The sequence below is a fragment of the Pezoporus wallicus genome, unplaced genomic scaffold (genome assembly GCF_028554395.1).
Source record: "Pezoporus wallicus isolate ANWC-B61680 ecotype Strahan unplaced genomic scaffold, APGP_CSIRO_Pwel_v1 scaffold_6362, whole genome shotgun sequence".
Lineage (NCBI taxonomy): Eukaryota > Metazoa > Chordata > Aves > Psittaciformes > Psittacidae > Pezoporus > Pezoporus wallicus.
Window position 1 is genome coordinate 10531359 of NW_026637663.1, and position 23894 is coordinate 10555252.

At 40.3% G+C, this 23894-nt stretch overlaps 2 protein-coding genes across 9 annotated transcripts in view; both read right to left on the reverse strand.

Annotated features, from left to right (window-relative positions):
• Positions 1–184: 184 nt before the first annotated feature.
• On the reverse strand, positions 185–8011 carry RBM34 (RNA binding motif protein 34). The gene is made up of 10 exons (XM_057407080.1): positions 7811–8011; positions 6794–6951; positions 5496–5715; positions 4860–4919; positions 4264–4307; positions 3753–3836; positions 3519–3582; positions 3381–3423; positions 1670–1788; positions 185–523 (listed from the first exon to the last, which is right to left on the reverse strand). The coding sequence occupies exons 1-10, from the start codon at positions 8009–8011 to the stop codon at positions 194–196; spliced, it is 1323 nt and encodes a 440-aa protein (XP_057263063.1). The 3' UTR covers positions 185–193.
• A 2700-nt stretch (positions 8012–10711) lies between these two features.
• The window catches only part of ARID4B (AT-rich interaction domain 4B), an 84525-nt gene continuing 71342 nt past the window's right edge, over positions 10712–23894 (reverse strand). For all 8 annotated transcript variants that reach the window (XM_057407070.1, XM_057407073.1, XM_057407071.1 and 5 more), the window contains 7 exons: positions 23601–23685; positions 22545–22737; positions 18931–20142; positions 16982–17092; positions 14914–15129; positions 13642–13788; positions 10712–12498 (listed from right to left, as the gene is read on the reverse strand). In XM_057407070.1, the coding sequence (XP_057263053.1) occupies positions 12368–12498; positions 13642–13788; positions 14914–15129; positions 16982–17092; positions 18931–20142; positions 22545–22737; positions 23601–23685 (2095 nt within the window). In that variant the 3' untranslated portion in view covers positions 10712–12367. The remainder of the gene's footprint in view (positions 12499–13641; positions 13789–14913; positions 15130–16981; positions 17093–18930; positions 20143–22544; positions 22738–23600; positions 23686–23894) is intronic.

Sequence of the window (23894 nt, forward strand, 5' to 3'; positions counted from 1 at the left end):
TCCGCGCTTCCGCTGACGTCATCAAGCCGCGGCGCAGAGGGCGCCTGTTCCAGTGCCTGCGGGGAAGCCGCCCGTCGCCACGGAGCGCATGCGCTGGCTGCCCGGTGCGGCCCCTCCCGCAGCCGTACCGGGAGAACCCGACAACCACTCCAGCCGAATTCACCAACAGCGTTTATAGCAGCTCGCGTATACATCACTCTTTGTAACGGTGCCGCACGTCAGTATACGTCTGACTTTTATCAAAAGCGCGTTTGTTCTTCTTCCCCGTTTTACTTCCCGGGGCAGTCCTCAGTCTCTTTGGCTTGCCGCTCTTCCTGAGCGGCGTGGCCGTCTCCCCGACAAACGAATCGTCAGGGCTCTGCTTGGTCCCTGCGGCGGTGCCAGCGCCGCCCTTCGGAGCACGAGGCTGGCCACGAGTTTTCCGTGGCACTTTCCCTTTGTTTCCGCAGCGCTGCACCCGGACCTTTCTTCCCATCAGATCCGTCCCGTTGAGCCTCAGAGCCAGATGCACAGCATCCGTATCCTACAGGGACAGACGTTCGGTTTGAAAGCTCCTTCCACATGAACAGCTGCCTGCCTCTAATTTTCAGAAGCAGGTTTTCTACAATAAGGAGCGCCCAAGCTGCTCTGTTTACTGAATGACACAGCAGCTCTGCTTAGAAACACCAGCTTCCCCAGGTAGCCCACACACTGAGGCATAGATACTTGAAAGTGGGCTGTGGAATAGCTTATGCGAGGTTGTAAAGGAAGAGAAATTAAGGAGAAACTGCAGAAAAAATGTATCAGGCTGAAGGTGAAGAATGGGATTGATTGAAAAATGGGACTGTAAATAAGTAACTTCAAGGACGTTAGGCTTTGTTAGCAACTATAGAGATAAGGAAATGGCTAAGATAAGCACTGCACAAGAACTGGCCAGAACCAGCCGGGTGGTTACTGACATGACAACGATCCTAAAACGAAGTGATGTAGAGGAAGATGATGAAGAAATAACCACCAGGGGTCCCAAAGCCCACTACCACATTTTAGTGCACATGCGGGAGGAATTCTAGAAGCATGACGTAATATATAAGTAACTCAATGAATATGTATGTAATCTAATGAATATGTATGTTTAAGGAAATATAATCACAGCCTGGTTGATGCTTGGAAGAGACACGCTAGGAGGAGCTATCCCCCGTGCCTCGGAGGACTGCAATAAAGAATACCTTCTTGTCAACTTAAACTTTGTTGGCTAGTTCCTGGACATTTCTCCGAATCAAAGGAAATAAACTAAGGAAGGCGAGGCTGGGAGACTGACATGAGAAAGAAAGCTGTACTGGACCCAAAATAGAGAGCCATGGAGCAAAAAGGCTTCAGGAAAGAATTGCACTCATACTCGCACACGTAAGAAATGGGAGAACACTGCAGTTATAACAAGAGAACTTATTTGTCCCTCCTTTAAGTCCTTCCCTTAAAGTTCATTTCCTTCACCCCAAAGTTTTACAACTTTTCTTTGTACACAACCTAAACCAGTTTGTTTTGTCTCTGCTTCCACAGAACCGGTCTTCCAAGCTGCTTTTAACAACCATACTACCACCACCACCATTTAATGTCACATACAAATAAAAAGTAAACGCCATAAAGGCAACCCCTGAATTCAGATGGTGAAGAACACCCAGTTCACACGTACCTCGAAGAGGACGTAGCCAAAGCCCTTCCCCAGGCCGGTGCTTCTGTCCCTCACGATCCGCACTGCCACGACACCTCCACACACAGAGAAGTGCTCTCGCACAGCATCGTCGCTGATGTCTGCAGGCAAGCACAACAAAACAGATGCCTCTTCCATCAGGCACGCAGCCTTAGGAGCCTGGGCCAAACCCAAGTGTTTCATGTTTACCAGTTTAGGTACACAAGCATTATATATTTATATGTATAGGTACACAAACATCAGTGGCTCAGAAACATTCCAGCAAGTTAAGAGGGCAGACTTTACAAAGTGCTATTTACTTCGAAAGTTAAAGATTTTCTAGCTTTGAAGAGTAGAACATAAACCACAAAGAAGAACAAAGGCAAAGACCAACATAGTATTTTCAAATAATTTCATTTATGGTTTGACTATACTGGACATTTAGACTGGTGCAGCTCTTTCTGATGCCAGAAATCTCTTTCTAGCAGATAATGAGCTTGCGCCAGCAGTTCCTGAAGTCTAATGCTCACTGACAGAGCTGTGAATTTTAGCTGAATGGGGGAGAAGGAAGAACATCTACAGTTTCCAACCACAGTTGCTGTATGATTATTCTGATAAGGGCCAGATGCATGAGGCTTTCTCAGTCTTGTGCCTACATGAACAGACAAGCATGACATACCCATACAAAACCACAGGTTGTTCTCTTTTCTGTGTAGGTATGCTTCATACTGTGGTAGATCCCTTTACATAAATGTAACCTTGTCTCTGCTACAGGGAGGGGCTGAATTTAGGAGTACAAGTTTAATGACAGCCATGGGAGGGCTGAGAAAGGTTCAAGCTGCTGACTTCCCTACCACTGCAAATGTCCTAACTGTTTTCTGTGCAGGATGTCCAGAGGAATATGCAGACCTGACACAAACTCTACACATCAGGCATTAGTAACATCACCGCAGATTTTTTACCTATCTCATTTTCAGACAGGTCCAGTTTAAGGCTGAAGTCTAAAGCCTATTTGTTTTAGCATTACTGTCAGCAGTACATGACTGGCTCTGAAACAGGCCATGGGCATGGGGCATGCCTTCACACCTTCAGCCTTCACACATCCACACCACCCCCAAGTAAGATGCTCATTCCAAGCACCCTGACTCCATGAATACACTCCTGTGGATCATACCCGATGGCAATACCGTATACTCTCCAGTCTGCTCAGCAGCAGCTGAACATTGGTCAAGCACGGACCTCAACTATACAGTAAGCCCCTTCACACAGCTAACAACCGATTGCCTATAGCTGCCTGGACAGAGGCATTCAGCCTGTGGCTCACAGACAGCATCAGAACAAGAAGCCACCTCTGTGTATCACTTGGAAGTAGTCCACAAACAGGTACCAGTACACATTTAACAGTTAGGAAGCTATGGCCTATGCAGTTTAGTCATACTTATCTTAAAAACATCCAGCACCAAAAAGAACTAAAGGTACCTGCAGTTCTAGCTACAATCAAGAAAACAATTAATGTGCAGAACTTGCCAGTAACTTATGGACCCTTTAGGTATTTCAGTTAAAAAATAAAACTGCTATTTAAAAAATTAATTCCAGCAAAAGGTATTTAGCTACCTAAACATGCTACCCAAAATATCAACAAATAACCCCCCACAATGTCAACATATTCTATGCATGTTAAGTAACGATGCATAACAATCCATTTCAGACTTACCATATGAGAGATTTCCCACAAATACAGATCGCTTATTGTCATGCTAAAAAAAAAAATCCAAGATACAAGACAGTGAGCTATTTGTTACAGCAACAAAAACAACCAGAAAAGGGGTTTCTAGTCATACATCTTCCTTACCGAACTGCTTTTTGATGCAATGTCAACTCTGATGTGAAATCCACTAGCAATTTCTGTTCCATTTCTGTTGCAGCCAAAAGCAAAAGGTTTTTTAAATTAATTGTCACTTCATTTGCAGTATCATTGTACAGCATTATTCTAAAAGCAAATTTACATTTAAGCTTGAAAAAACATTGTATTCTGATTCAAGCAGAACCTCGTCAACAGGGAATGAGGAACAAAACTGAGACTTACTCCTTCAGAGCCTTAATGGCATCGCATTCTTCTTTAAATACAATGTAAGCATTAACAAACTTCGCATTAGGGTGCACCTTACGCCTGGAACATGAAAAAGACGTGCATAAGCACTTCTTGTTAAACATATTTATGCCACCTCTTGTGTGCACAGAAACAACTCTCTTTCTCTTAAATGTATGATGGAGTCCCACTGTGCATGACATACAGCCTGCACGAGCATCCTGTCCAAGCTTCCTCAGTTCATAACTATATCCAAAGGAATTAAGGATTTTGCATCTTCCTCCTTCCTAAAATATAAGGAATGCAGCCTAAGATAATGAATTACTGGTGCACCAGGCACATAATTCTTTTTCACTTGTGAAGAAAACTTACATACACACAAAGATAATTATAAAAGTCAAAGAAACACAAAATGAAAAAGTAAGCATAGCTAAACATGTAACAACCAACACTTAAAAATTATTTTTGCCTTGAAAAATAAAGCAGGAAATTCACAAGAGGAACTTACTTTATTGCTGCTAACTTTTTGGATAAAGTATCTTCTGCTGGAACCTTTAAGATAAAAAGAGCTTTAGTTAAGCAGGCCTAGTGTAAATTTATCTCAAATAAGACAAGGAATTCAAACAGGTACCATTCCCCCCCAAGCGATGCAGCCAGTACTGTGAGCAGATGATGGAAGCAGCTCATCCTAGAGATGATCTAGAAACACCTCAGAACTAGACAGCTTGCTTTGACTTCATCAGAGTTCCAAGACTGTTATCTTCAACTGTGTTACAGAATACACTGATTTGCAATCACTGTGTCTCTCCTACTATGGTTTAAAAAACAGGTAAATGAGCAGTAATAAAGACATCCTTCCTCCAGACAGAATACCACTCTGATGCATTTTACCATCAACTGTTAAATGTGAGGAAAGCAAAGATGCATCTGTGGTGCTTTTGTGGTATAATCTCCAAGGATTCTTCTAATGGCAAAAAATACACCTCCAAACCCACTTCTGAACTACTGAAGACACAGCCTTAGGAATATGACCCTTTAATACAAAAAAGTAATTCTTATTATACAATATTCTTATGTTATACAACATAAGTGAAAATAACGTACCAAAGAGCGGAATCGGATGGATTTTATTTGTCCATACTCTTTAAAACGAGATTTCAGAACCTAAACAGAAGATATTACAAATATTCAATACATTTTTGCATCCTAGTCATAAGAATTATTGTTGAATATTTACTACCAAGATTGGTTTTAACATGATATTAATTTTACTTATATAAAGTCCATTAAAGGGCTACTAAAAAAAGACAAGTAATTTCTAACTGTTTCTTGTGGCAGCTTCTTATTTTACAGATTGCCAAAACTGAATTTGTACCCCTTGCTATGGAGGAAAGCATAAAGGCAAACATATTTCATGCAACAATCTGAAGTATTAGTTGCAACCAAAACTAGAATCAGACTTTGTAATTATAGTTCTCATTTATTAAGTAATTTTTTACTGAAAAAGAAACTAAATTCTACTAAAGAGCAACTGCTCTTTCTGCCACTGTAAAAAGCCTAACTACACTAAACAAAAGGGATCACCTCTAATGGTTTTAGATAACAAGCATTATTTCCTGCTTTCCCAAAAAAGAATTTTAGACACAAATACATGTGACCTCTCAGCTGGAAGCCTCCCCTCTAACCAAGGGATGGGGTAATTCTTTTCATCCCTTTAGTCACCAGAAAGCACTCACATACCTGAGTAGTACAGTTGACAGGCAAGTTCCCAACAAAGACGGTTCTTCTGTTTACCAATTCATCAACCACCTTTTTTTCCCTTTGTTGTTTTACAGTAGTGCCTGTATCTGATTTAACAACACTTTTGGTGATGGCAGAAGACGACTTTTTTTTTTGCTTGGTTTTATTTTGTAACAGTTTTTGCTCCTCCTCTTCATCTGCCTGCTCCAAAGCGCTCTCCCTTATCAAAAAAAGACAAGCTAAATAATAAGTGGTAGGAAAAAAACCACAGTTTTTGAGGTCAAAGAATTGAAGCCCCAAAATAAATATTTTAACTTACATTTTAAATTATTATGTTAAACATAAAATATCACCATTGTATTGCTTGTTATGTATTAAACAAACACATCTGACCATCCCATAACATGGAAAACTATTTGCTGTCTCCAGGACATTGTATCTGATATTTAGTAGAGTAACAAAAAAAATTTAATTCATAATTATTTGATAACCTTTAAAATGGAAGGGAAAAAATCTCCAACATCTTTGCACATCAGAACTTGAGAGATTTAATTCTTCCTGGCATCTAGGACACTCAGAGCAATCCATCCTCTGGGATCCATTCATGCACTAACATTATCTCTATCTATCCAAACTTGCCATAACAGCAGGAACAACAAGCAGATCTGAAGAATCCTCTGGAAAGCTACTGACAGCAAAACAGCGAACAAGCTTCATAGGCATGGAAGATGCAACAGCACACAGTGCCAGGGAGAGGACAATGTGTTAGCCTCCAGCTACAGTCACACAAACTTCACTGTCCAGAGACCAGTTTCCTGCTTGCACCAACAGTGTCTTGTTTGAACCCCAGGTATTTAAGAGAACAGATGGTGTTAATACAGTTATTCAGCATCATAGTAGTGGGCAAGGACCATAAGGACAACTAACTGTTTGGTGCTGTGTGTTGCTGTCTGGTACCTTGCTCATGCTGAAACTGCCTCTCCTTCTTTGGCAGCTGGATAAAGTCAGCTACAACTACGAAGTATCACCCTGTGCCAGAGAGACCTGGTCTAAATCTACAACCTCAAGGCCTGTTCTCTCTCTAACAGGGATCTGCATTTCATGGACATAGAACTTCAAGAAGTTGTATTTGCTGCCTCCTGGGGCAAACTGCAGAAAATTTTCACAATCTTCTTAACCACAAGGTTCAAGATAAAGAGTAAAATAGAGCTTTACTGCTTCACTGAATTCATAATCTTATGAATAATCCAGATGCTGGTTTTTTTTTAAATCTTACTATGGGGATATCATCTACTCACCTGTTTGCCGATTTTTTATCTGCTTTTGAAAGTTCCTTTTTTTTGGCTTTCTTTGCTTTTACAGGAGGTTCTTCTATGACAGGTAAGCTCTGGTCTTCTGATGCTTTCTCCACTTCTGCTTTCTCCACTTCCTCTGCATGCTTTCTTTTCTTTTCTTTCTTTAAAAAAACACCCACAAACCAAGTTGAAAAAAGCAATCCCAGAAACACCTACAATTGGTTTATATATTGTAATTTACTTGGAGCACCACTACCCAAAGCCAACAACTGCAAGAAGTGGTGCACCCAACACCCAGACCTGCCTGCTCACTGGGGCGCTCGCCCCACGGCTCTTCCAGGCTGAGAGTGGGTACAGCACATCCCAGTAAGCAACCATCAGCCTTGCACGCTAACCATTTACTTCTCAGTTCCAAAAAGGAAGCACCCTTGGCTGTCCATGCCCCTTGGGCAGCTGCCTGCCTTCCCACCACCATTATTCAGCCCCTCTGGGCACAAGCTATAAGAGAGACATTGAGGCGCTGGAGCGGGTCCAGAGAAGGGCAATTGAGCTGGTGAACGGTCTGGAGCACAAGTCTGAGAAGGAACGGCTGAGAGAACCAGGGGTGTTTAGTCTGCAGAAGAGAAGACTCAGGGAAGACCTTATCACTCTCTACAACTACCTGAAAAGAGGTTGCAGTGAAGAGGGGGTCGGTCTCTTCTACGAAGTAACATGTGACTGGACAAGAGGTAACGGCCTCAAGCTGCACCAGGGGAGGTTTAGCTTATACATGATGAAAACTTTCTTTACCTACAGGGTGACCAGGCATTGGAACAGGCTGCGCAGGGCAGTGGTGGAATCACCGTCCCCGGAAGCGCTCAGAAACCATGTATATGAGACCCTCAGTTTTTAGTGGTGGCCTTGGCAGTGCTGGGGTAATGGTTCGGCTTAGTGATCTTAAAGGTCTTTTCCAACCTAGTTGATTCTGCGATTCCACGAACGCGCAAGCAGGAGGGAACCGCGGGGCAGAGCGGCACTCACCACAGACACCAGCACCGGCGGGGCGGCGGCGGCGCTGAAGAGCCCCGAGAGCGGCGCGGCGGGGGCCGCCGCCGGCCAGAGGCTGTCAGCTACCTGCCCCACTACGTACTGCTGCTGGTACTGCTGCTGCTGCTGCTGCTGCTGCTGCTGCTGCTGCTCCGGGCCGGCCCGCACCGCCACCACCCTCCGCCGGCCCTTCATGGCTTCCCGCGGCGTGAGGGAAGACACGCTAGGGTCGCGTCACTTCCGGCGCGCGCCCAACGCGCGCCTTCGCCCGTGAGGGAAGCGGGATGTCACCGCGGGTACAAGGTAACCTTGCTTTGGCAGTGCCTCGGGCAGCGCCCTTTGTGTGTGAACATACCTTAATGGTGGCCATCTGGCCTCATCCAGGGTAGAGTTTAAAAAACCAAAACCCAACACAACTAACCACAACCCCCGGACCGGCCCTTAAAGCCTGCGCAAGATGGTCTTGTCCCCGAGAGCAGGTTAAATGGAAAGCAGTGAGAAGTTGCCCTAGCAACGTGGCTCTGCCGAACGGCAGCTGCTGGGTACCTTACAGCAGGTTGGTAAAGCATGTAAGGATCAGTCCTTGGGAGGATTTTCCTTAAAACCCAGCACCTCTTGGGGCATTCAAAGGCGTGCAGCTTGGGGGACAGCATTACGAGGAACCATTCGTACCTCTTCCCCCCAGCTTTGCTCTGTAGGCATAATCGTGCTTCTGCAGCTGCATGGATAGGAGTGGATTGCTGATCCAACAGGAAAAGACCCACATGTGTTCAGCTGATTTTGCAACTCGGGACAAGGCACAACTGATGCATAAGGAAGTTTTGATCTGTTACTAAATCCCTGAAATTAGGCACCTAACTGGGGTCTCTTTTTAGACTTGCCTGTCCAGAACGTGATTTTAAATGCTGGACAATGTGGTAACTGGAAAGGCACAGAAAGTTGCAAGGCACTCAGAGGCTGAAGCAAATACTTACAGCTCTTCTGGTGTAACATTTTACACACTTTTTGAACGGTCAGCATTAACAGTTTTGGTGGCACTAACACCCAACTGAATGCAGAACAAGCAATCCAGCTCTAGAATACAAGGTAAAAGCACTAGTCTTCACACCCACACCAGGTGTGCTGTGTCTGGCTGCCTGCTGGGGACCCTCACTGATGGGGTCTGCCTAGGAGAATACAAAATACAGAGTCCCTGCTGACAGACAGGTGGCTGCTGCACCACTGGTATTGTCTTTTCCCACTTACCTTCACAGGACACAGCAATTTTGCAGGTGACACAGCTGGGACAGAACAGGTTGAACAGGACGATCAAAATACATCAATATTGCAAGTGTTCAGCTGGCTGATTTCAGAGAACCCCAAGTGCTGAAGCTCAACAAAAGGCACTATAGCCATCAGGAACTGCCAGAGTCCTGTGGCACAGGAAATTTCACAGCATCATGGAAGCCACACAGTAACAAGCACAAGACAGCCTTCAGGCAAGGTGTGCTCTCTTGGCGGCATATAGAGTCTACACTTAGCCATTCTCAACACAATCAAACATGAGACATGGAAAACCGATCCTGTTGCTCAGCCAAGGTGTAAAGGATGAAGGAGGGGCAGTTTGTCTCACTTTGCCCTTCAGGTCATGGTCAGGCACATGAGAGGAGGGGTACAGGCCATTAGCCACTGATAGTGGGGAAACTTTTTCTGCTGCTAGCACAGTGTGCATGCCCAGAAGGGAGCACACTCATGCTTAAAGCTGCATTACACCTGAAAAGCAGCTTAAAGCTGCATTGCACCTGAAAAGCAGCTCAGATTTACTTTCTGGAACGTGGGCTAAAATGGACGGGCTAACAGTTTGCCAGCAACACCTTACTTTGTAACCACTGGGACACAAGAAACATGAACCTGGGAGTACCATTTACAGACACCCTTCATTGAAGAGGGGCAATGTGAAACATCCAGAACAGATTTTTGACTAGTCATTAAACTGCAGTTTGTAATTATGAGCAGTGCATCAGAAATAAAATAATCTGTTTTAAGAAAAATCCTGTTTATGCAAAAACCCCTCAGTTTGGGAGTAGGGAGGTGACTAATGATCCCTGTTTCAAACAGGTATCCTCTCACAGAGATGAGTCAACAATTGTCACACCAAAGCAAAAGTGCTGTCATTAGAACTGAGAGCTGATCAAGAACTAGTAGCATGTGGAGAGCTGGATTTGCTTGTGCTTGCCCATACACAGTTCCTTGTTAAATCAATACCAGTTATGCCTACTGAGACTGAAAGGCAGAACTGAACTATCACAACTCTGATTCTGCTAAATTTAAACATGTAAATATCCTGAGAAGCCCCACTGAAATTATTAAAATTACTCCTGTCAGTCTCAGATCACTGGTAATTATTAACACAGTCAATGTTCCCAAAACTTATCATTATTTGTTATTTACCAGTCTCATCAGTAATCTATCTTTTTGCAGATGTAACAGCATTTTGGTCAACTCAACTACAGTCACACATGATATAAAATGTAAGTGAATAACACCACAAGTTTTATTCCAGTTTTACTTCCACTGAACCTGAACTCGAGGAAGTCAGTATCAGAAGTCAGCAAGTATCTTCAGGAGCTCGCTTTTACATTTTCAAACTACTTGAATGAACATGAATCAAAACTCATCTTTGTTTTCAACTGGCGCTGCCTTAGTCGTGTCAATGGGCCAGGCTGTCTCTTTCTGCTGGAAAAGATGAATTTGAATTAATTGCTAAGAGGAGAATGAGGCCAATGTACCTGCTCTAACTTACATGCCTATCACACCATACCAAAGATCATTTGCTACACTGATTCTGCAACTTGATGTCACTTCAATGAACACACTACAGTTGCTTAATTAAACTGTTAGAAACAAAATCAGGGATTCACAAACTATGGCATTTTATTTCAGAGGCCTTTGCTTACATTTGTACAATATATTACATAATTCTCCATTTTCTGCAGAACCTAATATATATTTTATAGCTTTTTCTATAAGCTTTTCCTTCAATGTTTGTCAACAAATTTTTACAGTCCTGTACAATTCTGAATACTTTGAAACCATTTTCAATAAAATCAGTTAACCTTAAGCACACACTACGAAGACTGAAAATGCTTTTCTTAGAAAAGTCAAATGTAAAGGATTCTGACACTCTAGCATCTACAAACAAAATGCTTTGAATTCTTACATGTTGTATTGCCAGAAAACAAAGAAAAACATGCCAGCCCCTATTTCCCCAGGCAAAAGAAGTACACAGAACTACAATTAAAACAGTAAAACAATCTGTACAATAAAGTACTGTGTATTAACAGTGCCAGGTATTAAATAGCTTGAATGAACACTTCCGCAATATACAAATGTCTTACAAAGGTATATAATTAACAGGAGAGAGCTTGGGATCCATACAACATAAAATCAATACAAGTGAAAACAGTTTGAAGTTGGTTTTGGAATTTGTACATGGCATTTAGAAAATTAAATGTCTACCACTCAGCTAGCTATTTATTTAAAAAACAACTACCCCTTTGTGGCAGTGTTCATATCAGCAACCACAAATTATAACCTCACACCTTACTCTGTCTTGAGGTCCTCTCCTTGAAGCTCGTAATAAAATAAGCATTACAAATGAAATATCTGTTGCTTTAAGGGAAAAGAAACATTTACAAGAAAACACAAAAATATAACTGTTATAATCCATTATGAATAAATATACACTTTAAACTGGCTAAATACAATCTTTATACATTAAGATTTAATACAGTTTGTTAGCCATTTTCTTTCTTTTTCATAATGTATTTTATCAAAATTAAAAAAAAAATACTGTTTTATAGAAAAATGGCAAAGTACAGTAGTTTCATTCCAATTAGTGGGTTATTAAAACCCAGAGTAACCTATTTAAGCCTAATTCAAACCTGTAGACGTTAGGTTTTTTTGTCTGTTTTTTTAAAGGAATCCTCATATTTGGTTATCAGGACTGATGTCAAACATCCTACTAACTGCAGGTTTTGAATTGAATACATGTGCTTGACGTATACAATTTAAGCCACTGTAAAGTGACTTAGCAGTTAAAAAACAATTAGCTTGTACAAATGAAAATAGGTTCAATATTTGTCATAAATAAATGGAAAAATATCAAATGCTCCAGCTTTAACAAAATACCAGGGAATACAGTAAGCCTACCACATTTATGTAGATCAACCCAACAACTATATGCTTATTGTACTGTCTTTACAGGCAGTGAACAGCCTCCAATTGCCACAGTGGAAGGCCTTCGAGTCACCAGACTTACAATTCCCAGACAAGTTGGAAACAATTATTGCTTGAGGAAAAGCAGTTTGTTGTACTTTTTCTTCATAAAAGTGCACTTAAGTGCAAAGTTAGCTTGTCGAGAAACAACTTTAAATACAAAATAGTGCTTGTCTGAATTTTGTGCCATTGTGCAGTATAAAAAAAAAAAAGAAAAAAAAAGAAAAAAGAAAACAAAGAAAAGAGTGGCCCTCAGCAGCCATTAAGTGCAAAGTGCTTTGGCAAGTCCTGCTGTCACCTGCACTCAACTGACATTCCATTCTGTGATGAACTTGACATAGACGGTTCTGCTAAAGTTAACATAACTGCAGCTGTAATGGAACTAGAGGAAGGTGATGAGGAGGAAGATGATGTAGTAGCAGCACCTGCACAGGAAGAGGAAAACATAAGTTACAAAAATTTACAAATTAAGCAATAAAAGTGTTCTCCCATTCAGCAACTAATGCCTAGTCATTAAACAGAAAAAAAGCCTCTATTCCCTCATTTCTGTGGCAAATACTCCAACACACAGTTTCAGCTGCATGCAGAACAGCATGTTATTGCCCCTTGCAGCCCTGGTTCCCCAGCCACCCAGATCAAGGGCACAGTGGGAGCACACCAGAGCTCATTCCTGACCCAGAAGCATAGTCAACTGTTCCCTTTCTTTCCTGTTGAAACCAGCACAGGTGAAGTCTTGTCCCAGCACGGAATCTGCATAAGCACCCTGCTCCAGCCACTGCAAAAAATGGTTGTAGCCATAAAAAACTTAATCTTACTACACACGGCATTCCAGTCTTTCTTCTGTACTCAGTGAACTCTTAATTGTGCACATAAATAAGACACGGAGAAAACAATCCTCTTAATGCTGCTTAAAGCAAGCACACTAGAACATTCCCTACAGCAACATGTGAAGCAGCTTCATGCAAATAAAGTATTTAATTGATGGTCTTCCTTAAACTCATAATATAAATCACTTGTTGTAATGGGAAAGCACTAAACAGACACACCAGCAATACTGTAGGAAATTCTTGTGTAACTTGAAGAAAAGTTGTACGTTATTAATAACATTCGATCCTTCATTCACTGCTTAGGGAAGTTTATTTTTCTGTATATTTTTTTCCCTGCGTAAAGTAGTTCCGCCTAAACAGAGTTAAACAGATTGGATGCCCTTTTAATGTTTTTCCCACTGCATTGTCATTGGATGTCTGAGCCGTACCTTCTAAAGATCGTAAATTAACCACATGCAGTATTTTCAAACAAACAAACAAACAAAAAACCCCCATGCTCCTAATGGCACACATCTCCCTAAATATTATCCAAGTCTCACTGATGGCTTGGCTTCACGAATGAAGATTTGGGAAGGGCTTTAACCATGCTTACTACAGGCACGATGACCAAGGGCAAGTGGGATACGCAAATCTGGTTGGAAAAGGGTGCTTAGGCAATCACAGACCAAGTCTCATTAACACCTAAATAACATGACATTCATATTAGCCTGCTAAAGGTAGAATTTAGCTCCCAGCACTTACTTTCCCGCTCTTTTTTCTTTAAGCGCTTTCTTCTCCGGTCAATGGAAGCCACCTCAGATTTCAAGGACAGGTAATGTTTCCTGATTTCCTGCAGTTTTTCTTGGAGAACTGTTATGCGCTCGGCGCTAGTCATATTTTCCAAGTCAGCTGCAAGTTAAACAATCTCTGTTAACTAGCATATTGCAGCATTTCCAAAACTCACCAATTTCAGTACTCGAATCTTAGTGATGTGCTATGTGCTTTGAGGTAGCAGACAGCAAAGCCAAAAACCACTGCAACAGCAGCTGCTATTTATGATCATAAACTTGGTTCATTTTTTATTATTTTTAAAATAAACCATCACAGGAACACTTTTTTCTTCTTTTAAGGGAGTGGAAAGGAAGAAAATGCACGTGTTCCCCGCCCCACAGGAAGGGGAAAACAAGACAACTGGTGAAAACAGAGGGTCTAAAAATAGCTTTGAGCCTGTTGTTTCAAGTACTTGCTAGAGTTCAGTTTGGACTAACACACCAGGAAGGTCAGTCTTGCCCATCTTGTATTGGTTGTTACAAAACAAGCAGGTTACGGCAGGAATCTGAATAGCTGTGGCATGGTTCTGAGTGCATGCCAAAGAGGAAGGCCTCCTCACTGGCATTCCACATGGTGATGTCAATGAACACAGCCAGCAGAGGAGCTGTTTCCAGCTGGGAGCAATCCACAGCATAGCACACAGCTTGGAGAGCACAGGCAGGAGTAACTACCTTGGTTCAGTCCCTTTCAGCCACAGGTAAGCCATACTGGACACTCCATTCAAAGACATTTAAGAATCATTTAAACTACTGTGAGGCACAGAATGCAAAATGTAGAGGAAGAAGTTACAAACCAACCATGTAAGTGTCTGAACAATAACTAGAAAATGAGTAAACCAGCAACAAAGTATCAATGCAAGAAGGGTGCATAGCTGAGAACATTCATGCCAGAGTGACAAGTCTGCACAGAATGGCAAGAACAGCCAGTCAGTGCAGGAGCCATATCTAAAATCAGTACTGAAGACTGCAATACAGGCAGTCTGCTGCACTGCAATGGAAAAAAAAAAAAAAAAAAAAAAAAAGAAAAAAAAAATTTAAAACAGAATTTATCACAAAATTAAGCAAACTGAGACAATTTTATATAATTTTTCCCCTGTTAGGGGGAAAAAAGCCCCGCCAAAATACATAGAATTCAATAATTCTAAAAGCCGCCTTATACTATACCACAAGACCACACTAGAAGGGTTTCTAAGAAAATACTTACACATTTGAAAGCTCCACTTGTAAACTTTGGGCAAACGATTATTCTGTTCTTTGAGATCAGACTCCTTCTCTCCATTTTTCCCGCATTTTCCTGGAGACTGTGTTCTTGTGAGTGATTTGGTTTGGTGAGATTTCATGCCAGTAGAAACCGACTTTGCTGACTGAGATTTGGACACACTTTCACCAGCAGATAGTTCTTCACTGTCGCTGCTGTTTGCTGCAGAAACAAGAAATACTGTTACAAACACAGCAACCTTCCTGCCCAAACCGAAGTTTATCAGAAGCTACCCTTGTGTTAATTTTCACATAATGGGATTTTATTTGACCAAAATCCTTAACTCCAAAATATTATTATCCACCCTGATACAGAAGCTTGGCACACAGCTGTTTGTATCACTAGTGCCCAAATACAGGACGACAAAACAGGTATATGAGGCCCCTCTAATTCTGGCATGCTGTGAAAGGGAAACCTTGCACTGGAAACACTGTCCAGTTAGGTGTGTAGCTATTATGTGCATCTATGGGAACCAAAATCCTACAGCACTAGAGGGCAGATAGAAGTACAAGATTCTGGCTCCACAATCCATCCTGAATACTGGCAAGTATATTGCTGAAACCACGTGTGCAAGAATGTAAAGGAGTGGGGCAGGGACACACTTCTTGTAAGGAGGCTCCTAAATATAATCCAACTACTCAAGGTTCATACAGGGAAGGCACACTCTACTCTGAAAGGTTCAAGACAGCATCACACTTCTTGCTTCCAAACCATATCCATAAATTAATTGCTTACATTAGAAAATAAGGCAAAGAGGCAGTCCAACGTGTCAGTACAGCTGCAAAAGTTATCACCGTATTTCTGATTATGGGGCTATACATTTTCTAAAAGAGTTAGCAAGACTGGTTTTGTTCTATCTCCTGGGGTTAGTTGGTTGGGTTTTTTTTTTTAATATTAATTCCTAATACAGCATTTGATATATAAAAGCCTCTGGTTTAGCTTTGAAATGCTTGCATCCTGACAAAGACACAGGTTGAGAAAAGGGGATAAATTCACAAAATCAAAGGGAACAACAGCAAAACTAAAAATGGCTTATTTGTTCTGCAAATTCAGTTTGTTTTGTTGCTTTAATTCCTGGGGTGAGGGAAGGAATAAGGATTATGGAAGGAAGAGATTAGTGAAATAGAATTAAAAAGAACGAGAGAATGTGAAGAGGAGATCAATGAACATGAGGACAGGTTGGGTGAAAGCAAATACCAGACGAGAAAGTACAGACTTTTAGTAAAAACTGTTAGAAGATAGAAAAGGAGGGCAGGGGGGAGGAAGAGAGAAGAAAAAAGATACAGCATATGCTTTTTATCCTTGCTTTCACTGCATAGTTTTGTTTTTTTACAGGTATCCTCCCAGTTTCACTGTCTGACTCTTTCCTGGTATTTTTTATTAGCAGTGAGATGAGGCAGTAATGGATCTTGCCGACTCCTGGACGTGTACACATATGTCTCTAATACACCTCTGCTTTTATTAAGATTCCCTTCCCCAGTACTGTGGTTTCTATTCCAATCAGCATCTACAACTACAAAAAAGCTGAAAAAGCTGCATTATTTACCGAAGATGTTACAGTTGATACAGGAAGAAAACAGAGGCTGCATCTTCTGTAATTATTCTCACATTTCCTATTAGAAGATATTAACCTCTAAAAACTCATCTTGCAGAAAATACAAAGTATAATTTCATCCAGATCCCAGTCTCTCCTCTAAAACATGCAGCTATCATGCCACAGAGATCTTTGTCCCAGTTCTACGAAGTGTGAAATACTCACTCTTCTTTGTCTTCCCAAATTACAAAATACCAAGGACCTCTCAGAAATAGACCCAGAAATAACACAAGACATTTAAAAATGCTTTGGCATTCAAGCAAGAGTAGTTTCTTCTTTTAAGCAGTATTAAGAATTCCCCAATGAGAACATTTTGTCCTAATGCATTTTTTTATTTCCAGACTTCATCTCCTACAATCATTCAAACAAATGACACAGTACTTTGATACATTTCATTTCACACTCAGATGCTGTACTTACTAGTTTTACTCTTCTTCTTGTTGTTCACAGAAGTTTTGTGGCTTCTTTTCTGCTTTTTCGAGGAGCTGCCTCCCCCCTGAGCATCTTTAAGTCTTTTTTGGCCTGCACAGACTACAATAAAAATGGAAAAAAAGTTATTAGATAAACACTTCCACTTATGTGGGGTTCCTCCCCCCCCCCCCCCCCAAAGTCTCAAAAAAAACCCCACTTCAGAGCTTATGTTTGTAGACAACAATGTGACTGTTACTGCCTATCCTTGATACAGCTCAGCTTTCTACTTATACTGAAAAGAGGAAGTGAAGGAGGATGGAAGGCAGTCTAAGTTTGCTGGTTAGAGCGCACATGCAAGATGATGGCAAGTAACTTTCCTCTATGCACCACCAGAATTTGTCTTGAACTACACAGGTTACTTTTTTTAACACTGCAAATTAAGTAAGAATAGATTTATATGAAAAACGTCTCAAAAACTACTGGTACTGAAAAAAGTTCAAAAAAGCCTGTGGCACTTGGAAGCTGTGAGAAAACACTGAAAAGATCACTTGTGATCAGTAATCACATTAACTGAAAGCATTAGAAAAAAATCACTGATAATGTTAAAAAAATGAGGCAACAGAAAAACAAAGGAAAAAGTGCACTGGTATCTGTGACTACACGAGGAGAAAGTAGGGAAAAGAATTCTAGTACACCTGTTAAAAGAGCAAATTTTCAGAGTTGTTCAAACGTTGTTCCACAACCACCTGACTTAGAGATTAAAAATTACTCCTGTAACAAAACCAGTCAAATGAAGAAACCAGATTTTCTAAAGCAGGCAGCATGCTGACAGAATCAGAGAGGAAATTCAAGTCTAATGCATGTAAAAGTAATATTTTGCAATACTGTAAAGCTTTTTCCTGTGGCAATAGGAAAAGCAGCAAACCAGTTCTAAACCTACACATTTATAATTAACAAAGTAATACAGGCGTATTTATTGAAGGCTACATAGTCACTTCTTCTAAACTCTCTTCTTTGTTTAAGGAAACATATTTTGTTACATTCTTTCTACAGAACAATTCAAACAGAATGATGAGGGTAACACGCCTTAAGGGCATTTTGCAAAAATTCAGTTAATTATTAACTGAAATCTGCTGAGATGAACAAACCAGTTCTGTCCTCTCAGGATTATATTCAGACACGTATTTGTTTTCCTTTGTATTAATAATTTTTTAGGCACTTTAACACTGTGGAAGTAGCTATACTTTTGATGAACTGTAAAAAAGCCACTGATTTTCACAACAAAGCTTTTAGACCCAGCCTTGCAAACATTTAAAAAGCAGGCAGGAGCACACTGACATCACATGCACATGTGCTGGCAGTGTTTTTTATCCCTATTCTTTAGTGGTCTCAGGACAGGAACTTCAATCTGCAAAATCACATCTGAAAGTGAAACATAGCTAATAAGGTCACTGTTTGTTATCAGCTTGACTTGTTTTATTTAAAAACATTAATTTCATGGGATGCAAGTTTGAAATGGTTGTCTAAGCATGCAACAATTGGCACTTTCTCCTCCCAAATAAACAGCTTACAGAGTAACAACATTTTATGTAAGAAACAATCTTCTACTTGTAAGCAAGTTACTCAAAACATATCCATCTTGCTACAATAAATATTCCTTATACAATATGTTACAGTTTGCTCTGTGCTTTTCTTGCCAGGCCCGATATAAATTTTATTCTTATCCTCATTGAAACCATCACGATTCCTAGTGAAAGGCCAAGAACTTTCTTGGCAGATTATATTTTATTCACAAGATGATTATGTCATTTCCACATATTTAAAGTAGACAACAGGTTGCTACTTTCTCCAACAACTAACTTTCCATCAGTACGACAATAACAGAATGAAAATACATCAGCAATGCTAAAATGAGAGCTGGTTAGGTTGAAGACAGCTCTGTTTACTCTTTCCTTTACCTTTTTCAGTATGCTCTGGTTCTGGTTGATTACTACTACTGGAACTGACGCTGGCATCAAAGCCTGTTGGAGAAATATTTCCCTCAGACTGGAGGTCTTGCAGCTCCCCTGCAACACTGTCCACCTCTATTGTGCTATCTGTTTCACTTTTAATGCTTCGTATCTCTTCTTGATTTGGTGGCAGCGTCTCAGAGACAGTGACACTGGACTGATGTCTACTGGACTCCGTTACAGTTACGGACGAAGGTGATTCAGGAGTTGTAGGAGGAGTATTTAGCACTGAATTACTGCCGCTGCTTGGAAATTCAACTTTCTTTTCACCCACTTCTGCTGGTTTTTCCTCAACAGGTTTAACATCCATGCTAGTTGGCAAAGATTTTTCATGTTCAGAGCCAGGCAAAGAAATGTCTTCTTCTGCAAGAGTCTGAAGCTGTTCCTCTGCTGCAGCATCCTCAGGAGCAGCATGTGGAGGGGAGGCAGCAGCTTCAGTGTCAGAGTCTGAGAACAGTTCCTTCAGTGTTTTCTTCGGCCATTGTCCCTGAATACTTGACCAGACATCTTTTCGATCCTTCGCTCTGGTGTTCTGAAGTCTTTCATCCGAGTTATTTAAAAGCTTTATTCTTTTCTCTCCCACTTCAGAAAATCCTGAGTAGAAAGTACTTGTCCGTAAAGACTTTCTTTTCTCCTCTAGTCCATTGTACTTTTTAGTTGGAGTGATTTTCAGTTTAGATTTGTCTTCCTCATCTTCATCCGAGGAGCTGTTACTGCTGTTTTCTACGCTAAGGGAGTCTTTGTTTTTGGACTTCTCTTCCTTCCTATTAGGTGACACAGTCTTTAAAGACTCCTCTGCAACACAGTATCTTCGTTTACCACGTTTTACCTGTGGTTTTGCTGTTTTATCTACTACCTCCTTTTTCACATCCTTCCTCTTTTTCGTGGCTTCGTCTTCTCCATCAGAGTCAGTATCTTCAGATAACTCTTCCATCTCTTTTCGCAATCTTTCAGGAGACTTGGATCCTGATTTGGGCACTACTACATCTGTCAGGGTTTTATTTTCTTCTGGGAGGGATGCACTGCTCTGCTCTTCTTTTAGACAGAGCTCGTTTTTATCTTGGCTTACAGCTTCTTGTTGAGATTCCGCTTTGCCATCAGCACGTACATTCGGGGCACTTTGGTCATCTTCCTGCTCACTATCATCAGAACTTTCAGAAGCTAATTAAAAATAAATCCAAAAAAAAACAAACAAAACAAGAAAAGTTTGTCTTGATTCGGGTTACAAAGAATTCTTTAAAAAAAAACCACTAAAGAAAACTGTACAGATATGCACACATGCTACAGAGATCTCCAGTAGTATGTATTTTAAACAGTACGTCCTGAAGACTTCAAGATTTATTTCCTGCTCCATTAGAATGTATAATGGCCAGGTTAGGAACTAGGAAAATTCTGTACTATACAGCACATCTCCAGGAATTTTGGAAGAGGTGCAGAAAGCACAGAATGCATAGATCCATAATACAGGAACTTCTGTATTATTAGCCAAAACAGAAATTGAAGTATGTGCTTAACATAAAAGCTCTGAATAGTTCTTACAGGTTACAAATACTACCATTATCTGCCCTTTTTCTAAAGCCCGGAGCACAGACAGTATTTTCCCTGGAGAATCCACAGTCTAAAAGAACAGAACAACAAAGACACTGGATAATCTCTTAACAAACCAACCTGATGACCAGCCTGGAAAAAGGAAGGAAAAGCAATAATGAAAGGCACTTGGAGAAATATATGAACAATAAGAGTGTAGGACAACAGTAAGAAAATTCAGGATCAGGAATAAAGAAACTGAGAAAAAGACAAAAATATAATGGAGAAGGAATCAACAACAAGCCCATTCAATGTGAAGATATATGGATACAAGGAAAAACAGTAAGAACTGGCTCAATTATATAAGTAGCTTCTTGATTTGTAACTCATCCATTTTTGTTGGCATAGCTAGTTTAACTCTTCACTCCATCTCTCATTCTCAATCCCTCAATGAAATTTACCACCTCTTTAAAGATGATAATGTAAACCACGACAGAGAAGAAAAGCAGTATTGTCAAGAAAATTCACTGAAATAATCAAAGTTGAGTTAACTTTTTAAAAAAGGTTTACTGAAATAGGATTAACTTAGAGAAGTGCATACTAACAGAGATGTGTACAGGACAAAATATCTTCAGAAATGTTGCTTCAGGTGATTTTCTTAGTTTATTTAAGATAGGCAGGATCTTAAATTCTACTCTCAGACTCACTCTGAAAGTAAGTTTTAAACAATCCTTTCAGTATTGTTTGTTATTTTCTAATTAGAAGTTTATAGTAGCCATTTTGGCCTAAAGTTCCAAGAAATCTATTACTTAAAATGAATTTCTGACACTTGCCTTTCTCATAACTTAGAGGATCAAAACTAGAGTATTATTATATGAGGTATCAAAATTTGCCATTTGAAATAAGAGCAAGGAACACCACATTTAAAATCAACAAAAAATCAGGTCCATCAAGTCTTCCTCTCAACCTATTTACTTTGCTGTGCCCTTCAAAGGAAAGTTGAGTACAACAGCATTCATCATTCCTGTTTAGGAACACGAAGCAAAAAAAGCAACTAAAAAGTTTTGAGCAAGCAGCTCTAAAATGGGAGAAAGAAACAGTAAAATATGAGCGCCTTTCATACTTAAAAACCCGCAAATAACAGGAAAAAAGGTTAATCCCCAGTACGAATATATGTGGACTTAAATGATAAAATTGCGTACAATTAAAAGCATTTCTGGGAATTAATTACGCAAGATGGAAAACATTTAGCTTTCAAAAATATTAGAGGGTGCATGTCAAATTGTGCTTTTGTAATCAGAAGTTAATTACAGATTAATTATAGCACTAATAATAGTGTCATTATCATCACCACTAACTGCTTTTTTGTTTCTCATTTCCTAAGGAAATGAAGCTTAATAGAGTATATTAACTGTTATTCTACCTACAGATTTGGAACCCAGTGGCCAATGTCATCCAAGTTCGAGTAAATCTGAAAGATTATTAAATTCATACAACTTTCACAAAAATTGGTGGCTACCCACACTATCTATACCATATATATGTGTGATTTTTTTTTTTTTCTGGAGGCATGAAGAGGATGAAGAGAAGCAACTAGTTGTTATAAAGCTGCAGTAAATATGTAGGAAGGGAAAAACAATGTTAGGAACAACAGGTGTGCTGACAGGAAACTTAGCTTTACTAATTCTATTTTTCAAGGAAAAAACCCACCATGGGTCCTGAAAGTTAATAAAAAATTAAAAATCCAGAAATAACACAGGAAACACAAATGTTTTGCTACGTATCAAACGGGAGGGGGGGGGGGGGGAAGGATGGCAAAACAAAGGATGTAATTCCTAAGACTGTTAACATACACTGAATTCATACTACCTGTTTTCAGAAACTGCAAATATTGCTTTCCTTCAAGGGTTATTAATGAGGATGATGATCTAATTAGGTAGATATACTCAAATGTACATTGCATCAGTTGTTCTACACTGTCATTTACTACTGTTTAAAGGCCATTTACAGAATTAGAAAAAGTTTAAGTACAATACCTTGTAGCCCATTAATGATAGAAGTAATTTCTATTGATTTAACTGGCGCTTGTTCAGTATTTTTGGCTTCGGTGCTGTCAAGTTTGGACCCAGTCTCTGGTGATGTGCTGGTGTGAAAGGGTGGTTTTGGCAAACGTCGCAATTTACAGTTTTTAGGAGAATACTTCTCTTCCTTCTCTTTGTCAGTTTTATTCTGTGTAAAAGAAAAGATTAAAAACTTCGCATTTGAGCACACATCTTAACATAAACTGCAAGTAAGCAATGCTTACAGTTATCTTAAAAATTCAACCCTGTAAAGGAAAGCTTTCCTCTTTAGAAAGATCACAAATACCTTTCTTCGGCCCATGCCAAGACATTTATACGGAAGCAGGAACTCTGTCAACACTAAAACAAATGGGAAAGTAAACACAGCCACTGCTCTAGGACAAGTGGCACCACAGGATGCCAGGCTCAGCAGTGACAGGGCGGGGCTGTAACACCCTGCTGAGCACCGAGTTCTAGAACCCTGAGTTGCCAGGGAACGGGGGGCGGGGGGGGTGGGAGGGGGGTGGGGGGGGAGCGCTTACACCTGTGGCAAAAGGAAAAGCCTCCTTGCACCCCACTGCCCAAGGAGTATTTCATAACCTGTGCCTAAATATCAGTTTTAAAAGCACTGATTTTGAAAGAAATGCTATGAGATAAAATTATAAGAGACACACACACACTATCCATAGGTATTCTCTCCAGAATCAGCAGAGGGAGCTTCCAAATTTCACCCCCCACACAGCTGACTCCCACCATCGATGATAAAATGGATCCTTCTCATTTGTTTTCTACAAATGCATACATAAATTTCATTTAGAAATACAGGAAAAAGGAAAGAGAAGCTTCCTCTTGCCACCCTGAAGTGAAAAAACCCAAGTCCTTGCTGAAGAAATTTTCATTTTTCAGAAGGTTAGGAAGTCTCTTTTACCATCTATCATTTGTAGGCAAATCAAAAGAGGGGCAAGGGGGGGCATTTAAGAATATATTAAACCAAAGTTGGGGGAACAAGGGAGAAAAAGGGAGAGAAACTACCTTTATTTTCTTTCGATGTTTAATTTTTGGTACATTTTTATCAGCTGGTCTCACTATCTTGTCTGCCTTTATCCATTCATCATACCTAAAAACAAACAAAAATGAGTATGTTTATGGCTTTAAGTAGATAATCATGTCACCATGAGAGAAATTAATGGAAGAAAGGAAATTATTAGCCATCTAAAAACTGAATTGGAATTTGAATAAAGTCATTTGTGTACTTTTCACTATGTGTTGTTTCAGCTAAGGTTCAATTCTTCACATATGCTGGGACATACAGAATGAAGGTTGGGT

What these genes read in the sequence shown, in the direction of transcription:
- RBM34 (XM_057407080.1), bottom strand. Translation starts at nt 8,011, where the DNA reads ATGAAGGGCCGGCGGAGGGTGGTGGCGGTGCGGGCCGGCCCGGAGCAG. An exon ending in CTGTCAACTGTACTACTCAG is followed by an intron (nt 4,920 to 5,495) that starts GTATGTGAGTGC and finishes TCTTCTGTTTAG; the next exon opens with GTTCTGAAATCTCGTTTTAA. An exon ending in AAAAAGTTAGCAGCAATAAA is followed by an intron (nt 3,837 to 4,263) that starts GTAAGTTCCTCT and finishes TTCATGTTCCAG; the next exon opens with GCGTAAGGTGCACCCTAATG.